The sequence below is a fragment of the Haliotis cracherodii genome, unplaced genomic scaffold (genome assembly GCF_022045235.1).
Source record: "Haliotis cracherodii isolate W230 unplaced genomic scaffold, xgHalCrac1.p SCAF_2, whole genome shotgun sequence".
In the NCBI taxonomy this organism is placed as follows: domain Eukaryota; kingdom Metazoa; phylum Mollusca; class Gastropoda; order Lepetellida; family Haliotidae; genus Haliotis; species Haliotis cracherodii.
The window spans coordinates 36087686-36102198 of record NW_027266275.1 but is presented as its reverse complement, the minus strand read 5'-3'; the positions used below and the strand labels follow the sequence as shown (position 1 = coordinate 36102198).

General features: G+C 39.7%; 1 protein-coding gene across 1 annotated transcript; it reads right to left on the bottom strand.

Moving 5' to 3' along the window:
• Positions 1–8896: 8896 nt before the first annotated feature.
• LOC139468044 (small ribosomal subunit protein RACK1-like) lies at positions 8897–14496 on the bottom strand. The gene is made up of 7 exons (XM_071249735.1): positions 14287–14496; positions 12475–12646; positions 11126–11273; positions 10914–11009; positions 10450–10560; positions 9574–9714; positions 8897–9156 (listed from the first exon to the last, which is right to left on the bottom strand). Exons 1-7 carry the CDS (start codon positions 14399–14401, stop codon positions 8980–8982), a joined length of 960 nt encoding a protein of 319 aa, XP_071105836.1. The 5' UTR covers positions 14402–14496; the 3' UTR covers positions 8897–8979.
• Between the last annotated feature and the right edge of the window lie 17 nt (positions 14497–14513).

Sequence of the window (14513 nt, the reverse complement as noted above, 5' to 3'; positions counted from 1 at the left end):
ACTAGATGGTTCACCTAGCTTTGATTTCGGTGATGAATATTGTATAATTACGGAATTACACTATTTCAGTGATTAGTGACCATCTAGTCCATATCTTTTTATATCAGAATAGGCTTTAAAAGCTGTTAAATGTTTTTGAACTGGTAATATATGTGAATGGTAACGAATGTGGCGAACACCTGGTATCATCACAATCTGACAGTGATTCTAAAACACATGTTCATTATATAGTCATAATCGTACAATAGACTGAGATTTCTTATGAATATGGAAAGGGTTTGGTTAGTTTTATCGGATAATGAATATTATGTTTATGCACTGAAATACTTTAAAACGTCATCTACTTTGACCACAGTATTTATGATCACTTACATGTATTAACATAGGTTCATTGGGTATAAAATTACAGTACATACAAGTTCCACATTCTGATTGTCTACAAATCAACAGACTAGTTTAGGTATATGTAATAAGTATATGAAACATCTGGATAAGAGGGATCACAGACCTAAATTAAATTTACATATATGTGGGATTCATCTGATTTGTTTAGGTATTTAGTTTGTTACAAATACAATATAAATATATCGAAACTCTTCTGTAGGTAAGACAAGATAAGATGTGTTAATTGCAAAACATTCTATTACAGAACAAAGGCAATATAGTCGACATACACCATATACACATAATCAGTTTACATAAACATACACATTAGAGCATATTTTGTATTCCAATCATGTAAAATTAATGATTACGTCAAATGCTTACCTGAGGATGGAGAAAATGCGTTTTCTTTCGTTGATTTCGCTGACAATTCAATAACTTTCTTTCTCAAAACAATAGATGAGTGTTGCACTACTTTATTCCACAAGTGACCATGTGGTCTGGATGATTCCATGTGGTCTCTGCAGTTTCCTTCACTCTGGTTTAGGTTGGAGAGTGTTATGTCTTAATCCTAGTGTGGCATGCTGGCCCATGCCACTAGTGCCCTAATGTAAACAAACTCGGACCAGCTTGCCCATGCCTGCTTCACTGGAGCAGGGGAACAACTGATAAGATCATGGCTAAAGAGTATCAGATTCAGTGAGAGGGGGGATGCTGACAGGGAGAGTTTGGGCTTATGCCACTAAGTGTATTGCTCGACTTGTTCAGGCGTCCCTTCAACAATACAACGTGAATGTCATCCCCTGGCCGGCTCGCTCCCCTGATCTCTCACCAATCGAGCACACGTGGGATGAGATTGATCGGCGCCTGCGACGTTAACCACGTGTTCCACATACACTCCAGGAACTTCGAAACATACTCCAGCAGATATGGACAGATATCCCACAGGACTTTGTGCGACGCCTGGTCCATTCCATGAGACGAAGATGTGTTGCTTGCATCGCAACCAGAGGTGGACACACACGCTATTGTTTTTAAATTGTCATTTTGGCATGTTCATGTTTTTTTATGAAATCACGCATTTTCTGAAGTCAGTATGGCAAATTAAACCATTTGAACACTTACAGGAGTCTTTTATCTGTTGCAAAGCGAAATTGTTTCAGATTTGGTAAAAAACTTTGCAACAAATCTTATTCAAAGTCACAGGAACTTTTGTTGTTCAATATACACCCTCTGCTTGTGCCTCTACCATTGGCTTGTAGATAGGTCTTGATGAACTTGCCGCTAGGAAAGGTGAGTATGTTGACCTTGTTCTTGATGAGGCAGGAAATCTGATGAGTGACCAGGCGTTGGTAGAGTATGCTGATTCTGATGGGCGATGGGGCAGGTTAAGGTCTGTGATCAGAGTTCTTGGGCGTCTTGCGGATGGTTTTGGAGACTAGGTGGGCAGGGTAACTGTTGAAGGCAGTGATTGTTTCCTTAAGATGGTCCAGTTCACTGCTGAGGGAATGAGGGTCGAGTGTGGGTGTAGATGATGGATTGTGTTATCTGGGGAGGGTGGCAGGAGTTGTTGTGGATGTACGCTGTGTGCTGGCTTGCAGTAAAACTGATGTTCTTAGTCCATCTGTGGTTTGGAGGGACACGTCTAGGAATGGAAGAGTTTGGTTTCGGCCTCCATGGTGAACGGGATTCTCTGGTGCTGGACGTTGAGATGTTTTAGGAGCTCTGTGGGGTCGTTCTGGTGGGCTATGGTGGTGAATGTGTCGTCTACTCTTCGGTACCAGCAGAGGGGTTGGAATGGTGCTGTGGAGAGGGCTGGTTCTTCAAAGGGTGTCATGAAGATTTCATTGATGAGTGGAGATAGAGGGGAGCCCATAAGCAGTGCGAGGATTTGATTGTAGATCTTGGTTTTGAAAGTAAAATATGATGAGACAAAGCAGCTGGAGCCTAGCTTCATGATGCTGTCTATGGTGTTTGGTATCTATGTCTTCAATTCTATTTTGGAGCTTGTTGTGGAGAATGTTGTTAAAGATACTACAGGAGGCGGCAACAAATAAGGCTGTTGCACTTCCAAATTACAGGAAATCGGCAGGGGCTGATTGTGTTATAGCTGAAATGCTTAAGTACTCATTACCTGATATTATGCCTTTTCTGGTTAAATGTTTCAATCTGATTTTTGATACAGGTGTTTTTCCTTCTGTCTGGTCAAAATCTATTATTATTCCGTTATTTAAGAATGGAAACGTAAACAATCCTGACAGTTATCGGGTATATCTCTCACTAGTATTCTTTGTAAAGCATTTACTTCTATCATCAATAAGGGCGGTCGGGTAGCCTAGTGGTTAAAGCGTTCGCTTGTCACACAGAAGACCCGGGTTCGATTCCCGACATGGGTACAATGTGTGAAGCCCATTTCTGGTGTCCCCCGCCGTGATATTGCGGGAATATTGCTAAAAGCGGCGTAAAACCATACTCACTCACTATCATCAATAATAGACACAGTGGTCAAATATGAGAGATTTGATTCCTGAAACACAAGCGGGATTTAGAAAGGACTATTCGGTTTTTGACCACATATTTACTTTGTATGCAGTCATTGAGAAATATTTATCCAACAGCAAATGCAAGCTGTACGTGGCCTTTGTTGATTTTAAAAAGGCATTTGATTCTGTAAATAGAGCAAAATTGCGGAGCTGTTTGAAAAATAAGGGTTTAGGAAGCAAAATGTTTTACTATTGTTAAATCAATGTATGCAAATGTAAACTTATTTGTTTGCTGTGGTGATACTAAAAGTGACTTTTTTAATCACCCGATAGGCTTACGCCAAAGTGTTTTAAGTCCTATACTTTTCTCTCTTTTTTTATAAATGAGTTATATGTTGATATCATGCAGTCTGGTAGACATGGCGTCCAGCTCTTCCCTGACATAATAGAACTTTTCATACTACTTTTTGCAGATGATGCGATTTTGATGTCTAGTACTATTATTGGTCTGCAGAAGCAGCTTGGCATACTTTCGGAATATTTAGATAAATGCAAACTTAGTATTCATCTTGATAAAACAAATAGTGTTATATTTGGTAGAGGTGGTCGAGTGCCCGCAAGAGTGAAATGTTGTTTCAAAGGTAAGGGTACACTCGTTGCTTGAAGTATTGATGTAAAATAAAGAAAGCCTGAACACCGTTTACCTAAGAAAGCCTACAACATGCTTGTACACCTAGATAGTCTTGGAAAGAACACGCGGGCTTCTTGTATACTACATTGCTTTTTACATATGGCTTTGGTTTCATCTGGCTCTCCCAGACAATTGGTAATGCACATGTTTTCATTAAGTACTTTCGCATGCGTGCCATTGATATGTTTCATCAGTATTCAGATATTTACGAAAGTTCAAGATATGATACTAATCGCCACTTCAAGTCATTGCTTGAACCAGAATGTTATTTATCAAACTTACGGTACAGGAATTTTCGTAACATCATTATTCATTTTAGACTTGGCCTGAATGATCTAAACATTCACACAGGGAGATTTTCAACTGTTGAAAAATGTTATGCCCATTCTGTGATATTGTTGTCGAAGATGAATACCATTTTAAGTTTATTGGCCCTATATACGAAAATCTGAGAAACAAGTACTTGCCACAGTGGTCTTTTTCTCATTTTAATGCTATAAGATCTTCTAACACATCATCACCTGGCTTTGAACATACATCATGCATTATGAAGTGAATTGTTACCTTGACTTTGTATCTTATAAATATGTTATGTAACTCCATTCTATATGGGCCTGTGGCCTTTCATACAAGAAAGAATTGAATTGAGTTGTGGTCAAACAAAACCACTCGCACAATAAAAATGGATTACACAACAATCTAACTGCAGTTAAGAAAAGTTTATTAATTCTACACTAAGAATTAGTCATTACCCACAATACTGGCATACATAATAACAAAGGCCATCCTAGCAATAATTTCGGCCAAGCAATATCGCATTATTAAAACATAAAGACATAGTCACCAGGGGTAGGATTCTCCAAGTCTGCATCAGACATCGTTGTTGCACAGTGCTACATAGTTGAAGGCGCATCAATATGATCTCAGTCTGCATCAGACATCGTTGTTGCACAGTGGTACATAGTTGAAGGCGCATCAATATGATCTCAGTCTGCATCAGACATCGTTGTTGCACAGTGCTACATAGTTGAAGGCGCATCAATATGATCTCAGTCTGCATCAGACATCGTTGTTGCACAGTGGTACATAGTTGAAGGCGCATCAATATGATCTCAGTCTGCATCAGACATTGTTGTTGCACAGTGCTACATAGTTGAAGGCGCATCAATATGATCTCAGTCTGCATCAGACATCGTTGTTGCACAGTGCTACATAGTTGAAGGCGCATCAATATGATCTCAGTCTGCATCAGACATCGTTGTTGCACAGTGGTACATAGTTGAAGGCGCATCAATATGATCTCAGTCTGCATCAGACATCGTTGTTGCACAGTGCTACATAGTTGAAGGCGCATCAATATGATCTCAGTCTGCATCAGACATCGTTGTTGCACAGTGCTACATAGTTGAAGGCGCATCAATATGATCTCAGTCTGCATCAGACATCGTTGTTGCACAGTGGTACATAGCTGAAGGCGCATCAATATGATCTCAGTCTGCATCAGACATCGTTGTTGCACAGTGCTACATAGTTGAAGGCGCATCAATATGATCTCAGTCTGCATCAGACATCGTTGTTGCACAGTGGTACATAGTTGAAGGCGCATCAATATGATCTCAGTCTGCATCAGACATCGTTGTTGCACAGTGCTACATAGTTGAAGGCTCATCAATATGATCTCAGTTTTTGTCAGCCCCGACATGGTGCCATTTCACAGAGTAACATTATAGATTCTTCTGGAGGAGGAAACAAAGAAGACTGTTGCATCACCAAATTACAAACACCATTGCACTTCCACTACTACACAAGTGTTTTAACACACACAACTGCACACAAAAGCTACTCGCTTGAATCAGTCAGATCACAAGCTGTTCATAACAAGCAATTGTCTCAACTGAAAACCCCTCACCTCAAGTCAATTCTATTTGCACCTAATTACTGATCAACAAATAAAGTATACATACACCCCATATTCAAACATACACCAGCACATATAACAATGTCAAGTGCGTCTGGTAGAGGTATGTTGGTAAAGAGGTCGACGACGTCATAGCCGACCATAGTGGCTGTGAGGTTAGCTTCTTTCACCTGGTTGACGAAAGAGGGGTCGCTGATGTAGGATTTGCCATCTTTGCCAGAACACAGATCCTTTCGAGCAGACTGATATTCTGTCTGTAGGTGGCTTCTTGTGGATCTCCACTGTTGTTCATGCATACGGGGCTTGGTAATTTAATGGGGTTCAAAGTTTGTCATTTATCTCTGTTCTGTTGGCTTCCATTTGTCCATCGCTAATCACCTATCAGCGCCAAGTATCTGTTGGCTTAATTTATTAAGTTTCCACCTTTGTTATCTTACTATTTTTGTTCTTCTCTATTCCATTGTATTTATTCACTTGCTGAAGGAGTAAGTATATACTCTGAAATGTTGTGTTCCTCATAAAAAAAGAAGTACACCTCCATAAATACTCTTCCTTATATGTATCACTTCTGAATGCCTTTCAAAGACTTAAACATTTTCTATTATATCCATACGAAAGTTTTAAAAATATGAAATCTGATTCACTAAAGGATATTTTGCATTTCTTTTTTGTAAAATTTAAACTTTACTTGACAAGGTCCGTCTGTCTTTCTAATTTCATAAATAGGAAACATATTAACATAATAGTCGCCCATACATAGGATTAAATTGTCAATATTTGGTATAGATCGTCAAAGCCTTGAATAGGTATTCTGCAATAAGGAAACTGCCCCTCCATGGGAAAGCCATGGGGTGAGAAACACATAAATAAGTAAAGACGCCCAAATCCAACACGTTAAATCATAGAATAAATGTCACGTCGTCTGCACATTACATGCCATTATAAAATATATATTGCGACGTCAAAGTTTTTATCTAATATGATACGGGTTCATGACAAAATACTCTTAGGTAAATCGGGACCTATGAAATTCACTGTGCCGCAATGATGTTCTGAAAGATTGACCATTTGCAAAAAGGCATCAGATGCTTAGGATACTTTCCGTAGATCTGTTTGTGTGGCATATGTCGTCTCATGATCCCAAAAGACGTACATAATTAACGTTTGTTTGTTTGTTGTTTAACGCCGCACTCAGCGATATTCCAGAAATATGACGGCGGTCTGTAAATAATCGAGTCTGGACCAGACAATCCAGTGATTGACATCATGAACATCGACCAACGCAATTGGGATACGATGACATACATCAACCAAATCAGCTCGCCTGACCATCCGATCCTGTTTGTCGCCTCAAGACAAGCATGGGTTGCTGAAGACCTATTCTACCCCGGATCCCCCACATAATTAACGAACAATGAATCAAGATAGAAGTTAACACAAGTCGTTTATATAAACGTTGTTTAAGGATAACCCCGCCAGCGCGATGAATTGTGAAATCGGGAAGCCGTGCCGCACCATCAATGCAGTTAATGGTCTAAGGGAGATAATCGTGTTATGATATACACATTCGTGACAAACTCGTCCCATTACGTTACAAGTCGAATGTAGACTCGTGCCCCTGTCGAAGGTTTCAATATTGGAGTATGAACACGCGAACTACTTCATATAAGAACAATAACTCTCTTTCTACCCGCATTCTACAGCAAGATTGGTTTTACAGCAGTGCACGCTTATTCCTGTTGAACCTTACTGATATATACACTTGTATATTCTTGTGTACTTAAGTATATCTGGCAAGACATTCAACTAATTCCTCCTCAGCTGTTCATCTTTTATTTGCAAATTAGTAAGGTGTTAAGAAAAGGAAGAATTACAATCTTATCAGCTTGTGTAAAGACATGTAGCAGAGTACAAACGATGTGCTTGATTAAACATGAACATCTTTAAAAGATGAAACTGTGTGGGAGTGTTGGTGTGTGTGATGATGTGACATTTACACATGTAACATATATTTACATATGTAACAGGTAATTAAATGTGTTTTTAAATAGGTGATTAGTAAATAATTTTGGTTTATATTTTATGGTTGTTTGTTTATTGTTCAACACCGCACTCAGCAATATGACGGCGGTCTGTAAATAATCGAGTCTGGACCAGACAATCCAGTGATCATGAGCATCGATCCACGCAACTGGGATACGATGACATGCATCAACCAAGTCAGCGAGCCTGACCACCCGATCCCTTTGGTTGCCTCCTACAAGCATAGTCGCTTTTGATGTCTTGGTGTACCATCAAAATGGATATTACACTGAATGTAGTTTTGGAGAGGCAAGACTAGTGACGGCTCAAGTGAACGGATGTCGCAGTCAAGGGAGCCGTTTCCTAAATGTAAACAAATGCACGTGTACATTTGAATTTATCAACCAACATGGCCCTACAAGTAACAACATTAATATAACACAATCATGTTCTCCGTATACACTGCGGCGCAGAACTGACAATCTACATTTTTCCACATTATATACACAAAAGAATATTCCCAAAATTAATTTAAATACTCGGGATTATATTAATTGAGGTACCCATATCCTGACGCGTTTTCTCATTGGCTTGCCCCGTTTCAACGCATGGCGTTCTTCCTTCGAGAGCGGGACGAGCCTTGTTGTAGGTCATGGAACATGCCAGTGGTGACGAATGTGATGTAATAACAATCAATTAGAGTAATGTCCCTTTTAAAAGTTCCATACAGTGTGTTAAACTCTCCACATTATGTTAAATATTCCGAGTTCTATAGGGAAATCCAAGCTCTTCTCAGCGATAGCGTGTTCACGCACATTCGATGCAAGACATATGTAAAATCAAAAATTATTTCGGAGGGATTCTTTGACGAAGAACTTGAAGTCATACACGCATTCTGATTGGTTTGTCGTATTTTCTCACATAACATTCATTGATAGGGGTTCGAGTCTTCTTGCAAGTTACGGAAAGGGGCGAGTGGTGACGAATAATTCTCGCACTGAAAAGCTTAGAAAATACGGTTCATCTCCCTTGATACATGTAGAATGACGTCATAACTTATTTCTGATATGTGCAGAACAGATTATTTTAAGACTGGTGAGCCTGCCCCAGTGCGATTGCGCTCCTCACTGTACTGCAATAAGGACAGGGTACCAGTCTAAGATTCTTTTCTTAATAGTTACTTCCCTTTGATATAGTACAGCTGTGTGAGATTTGAATGTAGACTCTGAAGGGAGCTTGCATAAGGGACATAACTCTTAGAAATTACCAAGTACTGGTAAGAGGAACACAAGATTAGCATTACCGTTAATAGCCAGACAATAGTCTAAATTACCAAGCAGATTTTTTTCCCTCAGACCACAAACTTTACCCCATGAAATATAATCGACAAACACACAATTACATCACATGTTTTTTTTATTTCAGGCAAAGCCTAGAAATTGTGCCCTGTTCGAGAGCATTGACATTTGTCATTTTGTCATTCAGTGCATGGCCATTGACACTTGCCACACTCTGATGACATTGTCACTGTAGCCAGCAAACAGAGTCTGGCCATCAGCAGACCAGGCCAGGGAGAGGCAGTTAGGTGGTTCCCGTCCCGCCTTCTGGGCCAGCACTTCTGGCTTCAGCTCATCCACGATCACCTTGCCTTCAAGATCCTGCAACACAACCATGCACCATGAGAAATGTGCAGCAGTCAGAATAAGTATGAAGTTCTAGGCCATTATTATTAGTGTTACTTCAATCTAAATGCCAGAACTTTCATTGCCAATTTTTCCATTGAAGGGCCTGAACAAAAAACATCTTCAGTGAGATCTTATGCACTTGGAAATCTACCCCACCCCACAATAACAGTATGCACAAAGCTGCTTAAACATCCGTTAATAAACTTCATGAACTTAATGAAAATCCTTGGAGCCATCACAACTATTTCATGCAGACTGTTGCATAAGACAGCTGGGCGCTGATGTTAGAGTCACTCTCAGAATAAGTGCCACATCATTAATTTAATCAAGTTCAGGTTGACAAGTTTTCTCAGATATTTATACACTTTGGTCGTTCATGCTGTGACTTACCCAGATCTTGATGCTGGGTCCTGTGGCAGCACAGAGCCAGTAGCGGTTGGGGCTGAAGCACATAGCATTGATGACATCGCCGCCGTCCAGGGTGTACAGATGTTTGCCCTCATTCAGGTCCCACAGCATGGCTTGACCGTCCTGGCAATAACACAGTTGCATCATACAAAGTTGCATCAGACCAGAGATTTGACAACCATTGATACAATACTTCGACCACAACAGTAAAATTTGGATATATTAACCTTGTGATACTTGTAATTAAGCCACGAATCAAAATGGCTTTCTTTGTATAAAGACAAGCCTAGATCCATATCAGTCAGACAACTTCTATCCATGCAATATGAAAACTAAGGGAGTTAACTCCAGTGCAGCATCCATTTAGAAGTGTTTGTCAACAGATTTGACCAACAAATCAGTCACAGAAAGTCTGTTGACATTTTCTGTAGCATCACCGTGAAAGTTGTATACTCAGTGCTGAGTACAAACTGCAGGGAGATGCAAAAAGAGAAATTGTTTTGAATACGGAATGGTTTCCTTTCCTGATTTTCTCATGTGTACCAGACTAGTCCTGTACCACTGTACCTTGTCTCAAGGCATTAAATGATATATTTCACAGACGGCTATCTAAACATTACTCAGCAAAACCATGTTGTCATTGACAAATGTCCCAAAACATAAGCTACTTTCACAAGTAGGAAATCCACTGACCGATAATAAAGTCATGCCTTTTGTTTGCAAATAGACTTAACATGCTGACATTTTCACCTTTACCCCTATATTATAACTAGACAAAACACCATGTATGATTCAGGAATATTGAAACACAAAACTGCTTCAATTAACCCGCTTCCCGAGTGCTACCCCTGGACCTACCTTTCCACCGGATGCACAGAGTGAGCCATCAGGAGACACGGTGACAGTGTTCAGGAACTGGGTGTGGCCATAGTGGTTGGTCTTCAGCTTGCAGTTAGTCAGATTCCACACCTAGACAGTACAAATAACACTTTCCATCACAACTAGAGAGTTGCTTTATGCTGCATCTAGATATAGCAACAGGCTGAACAATACAGCTGTAATACTGCTAGAGTATGCGTGAACATGAGCATGAACATGACCCATTCAGGAGATAAATATGCTGAGTGTTTATAATGTAGAACTTAGAGGTGGTTGTTAGGATTTGAAACCTGTGACTGACCAATCTGTGTCAAGTTTTTTTGTGTTAAACTAATCGGCATAACTCACCAAATTTAAAAAGTGCCGAAAGCTGTTTACAGTCTTCCATTAAGGACTTAAGTAATTTCTTTCTCTAATTCAAAAAAAACAACAGAGAATCTCACCTTCACGGTTTTGTCCCAGCCACAGGACACAATGATCGGGTTAGTTGAGTTGGGAGAGAAACGAACACAAGACACCCAGTCTTTGTGTGAATCCTCCTGAAAACAGCATAGTCATGTCATTAACAAACACTCATAACGAAGTGAAGCTGGGACCTAGTGGCCACTCAGTGCTTAACACTGATCACTTTTTAACAAGTAGTAAACTGTCTCACCTGAATGGTGTACTTGCAAACCCCCAATGTGTTCCACAGCTTGACAGTTTTATCCCGTGAACCAGAGACAATCTGTCTGTTGTCAGCAGAGAAAGCAACACTCATGACATCCTTCTCGTGGCCAACGAAGTGACGTGTTGTCTTGCATCTGAATATATAACAGAAAATTCAAATTCTACAGGCAAATTTCAACCATTTTGTAAACATACATAACTTAGTTTAATAATATCCATGTTTCTTAAGATTTTTGAAAACACTGATCACCATTCCCTAAACCAGTTTCTATAATGTTTGCAAATAACAGAGCTGTTATGTTACAATTGCTAATTATCATGATCATAACAAACAAAAAGCATAGCTGAACAATTAACTTTTCAGACAAACAAATAAAAGAATTGATGATTTTCTTAATCTTATACAGTAAAAGAAAAATGCCAAAAGCTAATCTGAAAGGCCTCAATAAGGGTGTCCTCTGCCAGTCCCAGACGAATTCAATAAAGTACATTTTCTTCAAAACTGTCTGCCATAGTGGAATCTCAGAATTGCCTGGGACTGTTTTACACACATTCAACTGAACACTGAGTGTCAAAAGATATCTTATACTTCTAATACAGAGTGACACTTCAGTAAATAGCATGAAGGGTCTCGCAAAATATTTCATAATGGTAAAGGCAAAAGTTAATTTCTGGTCAGTAAAATGAAACTATTGATGCCTCAAGACTGTTGGATACAGGCCTAATGTTTTCAGGTAAAACATAAGATTTCATTTTTTCGATATCCGATCTCATTTAAATAAGATCTTGGTTCTCAAACCGATAAAGCAAAGATCTGAAGACATCACATTATGGGTCATGTCAGAACAAACTTTCATCTGACCAATCAGAGCGTTGCTTACCAGATAAGTTAAGTTTCTGATCATACAACCTCAAAAAGCTTGACACATTATTCCGAAATATGGTCAAGGGCCGTACGACTGATTCTGTCAAACTCGTCTATCTCTCGCTTCAACAGGAATATCTTGCATAGCTTGTGAGAAGTACTGTCACCCTACCTATTAGACATTCTTGCATGGGAGCGATGAAAAGCTCAAGAAAACTGTATTCTGATTGACTCATGTCAACTTCTTGTTAGTCATTTCATAGTGGTAGCAAGAAGATCTGTTTTTAATGAGATTGTTCAATATGGTAATATATGTTGTCAATAAATAAGTTGTGACATCAACCAAGCAAATTCACGATAAATCATGGATCACAAATGTAACATTTTGTTGCACTGGCAACCAAAGTCATCAATATATGCCGGTCTGATACCACAATTCTGTCTCAAACAATTTTCCAGTGACAACTCACGTTACAAGATCCCAGAGTCTGAGGGATCCATCCCATGATGCAGACAGAGCAAATTGGCCATCTGAGGAGAGCACAACATCAGACACAAAGTGGTTGTGGCCATGGAGCTGCTTGTATGGGATGCCGTAGTTGGTCTCATTACGTGTCAGCTTCCACAGGAGCAGGTGCTTATCTGAAACATCCAGCATGATTCCCTTTTACTCCTTGGCCTTTCTATGATGCTAGTTTGTCACTGCAGCATCCGGCAATCAGGTAACTCAATGACAGTCACATTTTTATCCACTAGTCCTTATAACGACACAGCAAAACCCTTAAGAAATGGCAAATTTCTTCTAGTCTTTATGATATCGTAACTATAGGCCTAGTGCCAATTTCTATGGATGTAACTATGTGGAGGCAACACAATCCCACAAGTTCAGGAACCTTGGCAATGTTGACCTTTAATGTTAAACAGCCAGAAGTCCAGTACGAGTTAAGATGTCAGAAGCTTGTTGAACAGTTCAAAATAACCGCAAGAAAATTGTTTCACAGACTTACAATATGGAGATATTAATATACAGTTAAAGTTTATGTTAGAGAAGTGAACTGAACTATGCGCTTGTCACACGTCAGAGTAAATGCAATATGATCTGTGTTATGCTGATAAAGCAAGGTTAACGTTATTATGCAGTGTCTTGAATTTTTCTCCAAATCATAGTATGATGACTAGATGAATGATCACACATCTTAAGTGAGTGATTGAGTTGGGTTTGGTTTAACGTCGCTTTTAACAGTATTCCAGTTATGATGACTAGATGACTGATCACACATCTTAAGTGAGTGATTGAGTTGGGTTTGGTTTAACGTCGCTTTTAACAGTATTCCAGTTATGATGACTAGATGACTGATCACACATCTTAAGTGAGTGATTGAGTTGGGTTTGGTTTAACGTCGCTTTTAACAGTATTCCAGTTATATCACGGCTTGTCAGCTTAATGTGGGAGGAAAGCCCGAAGTGATGCAAGTCTCGGTCATTTACCACTTCGGTGAAACCCACGAGCATGGGGCGAGCCGGGATTCGAACCCACAATCATAGGTTTCTGGCGTGCCCAAGGGACGCAACTCTGCACAGCAAATCACGGCGCCTTGGACGACTGGGCCATCCGTGCCCCTCACACATCATAAACTGGCCTGTTGTTTAAAGCTGCATCAGCAATATTCCAGTTATATGATGGTGTCCTGTAGATAATAGTCTCCACCAGACACTCCAGTGATTAACATAAAATGAGCAGCAATCCATGCCATACTGTTACGTTGACACGCCAACAAACCAGAGACTGACCACCTGATCCACTGCGTCGGCTCTTAGTACCTGCTATGGGACACAATCTACCCCATTTTTGCATACTAACTCCAATGGCATTTCTGCCAATTTGGGGACATTTTGATGCAGTGCCGTTTTAGCCTATCCCTTTTATTAATTAAAGAAAATGAAGACTTTTTTTCAGGTCTGTGCGAATATAGGACAACAATATTATTTTTTCTTTACGTAAGGCAACAAAATCATGAAAGAAATGGATTAGGACAGTTTTAGCAGCAGAAGTCTATGTTCACTACCGTTGTCTATCAAAACTTCAACACGGTGGTCAATCATCCAAGGCTGATCATCAAAAGTAATAAAGTGTTGTTTTTATCAACAATAATAGTTCCTACACAATGAAAACATAAAATCCATGTCACAAACGCATATATATATATATGACAGCACTGTTGACTTAAATTCTCAAAAGAGTAACTTCAGTATACGACAAGTCACGTTCATGTCTTATTTACCTCGGGATGCCGACAAAATAGTGTCAGGGTACTGAGGATTCGTGGCAATCTGTGTGACCCAATTGCCGTGGCCCTCAAGGGTACCCTTTAAAGTCATCTGTTCTTGCGCCGCCATGGCGATTTAGTAGCAGCTTTTACTGATAATAATGGATTATCAAAGCCCCCTATGGAATCACGGCCATTTAGGTGTATGGCCGACCGGAAAAAGAAAGATTGCAGGGCGGAAG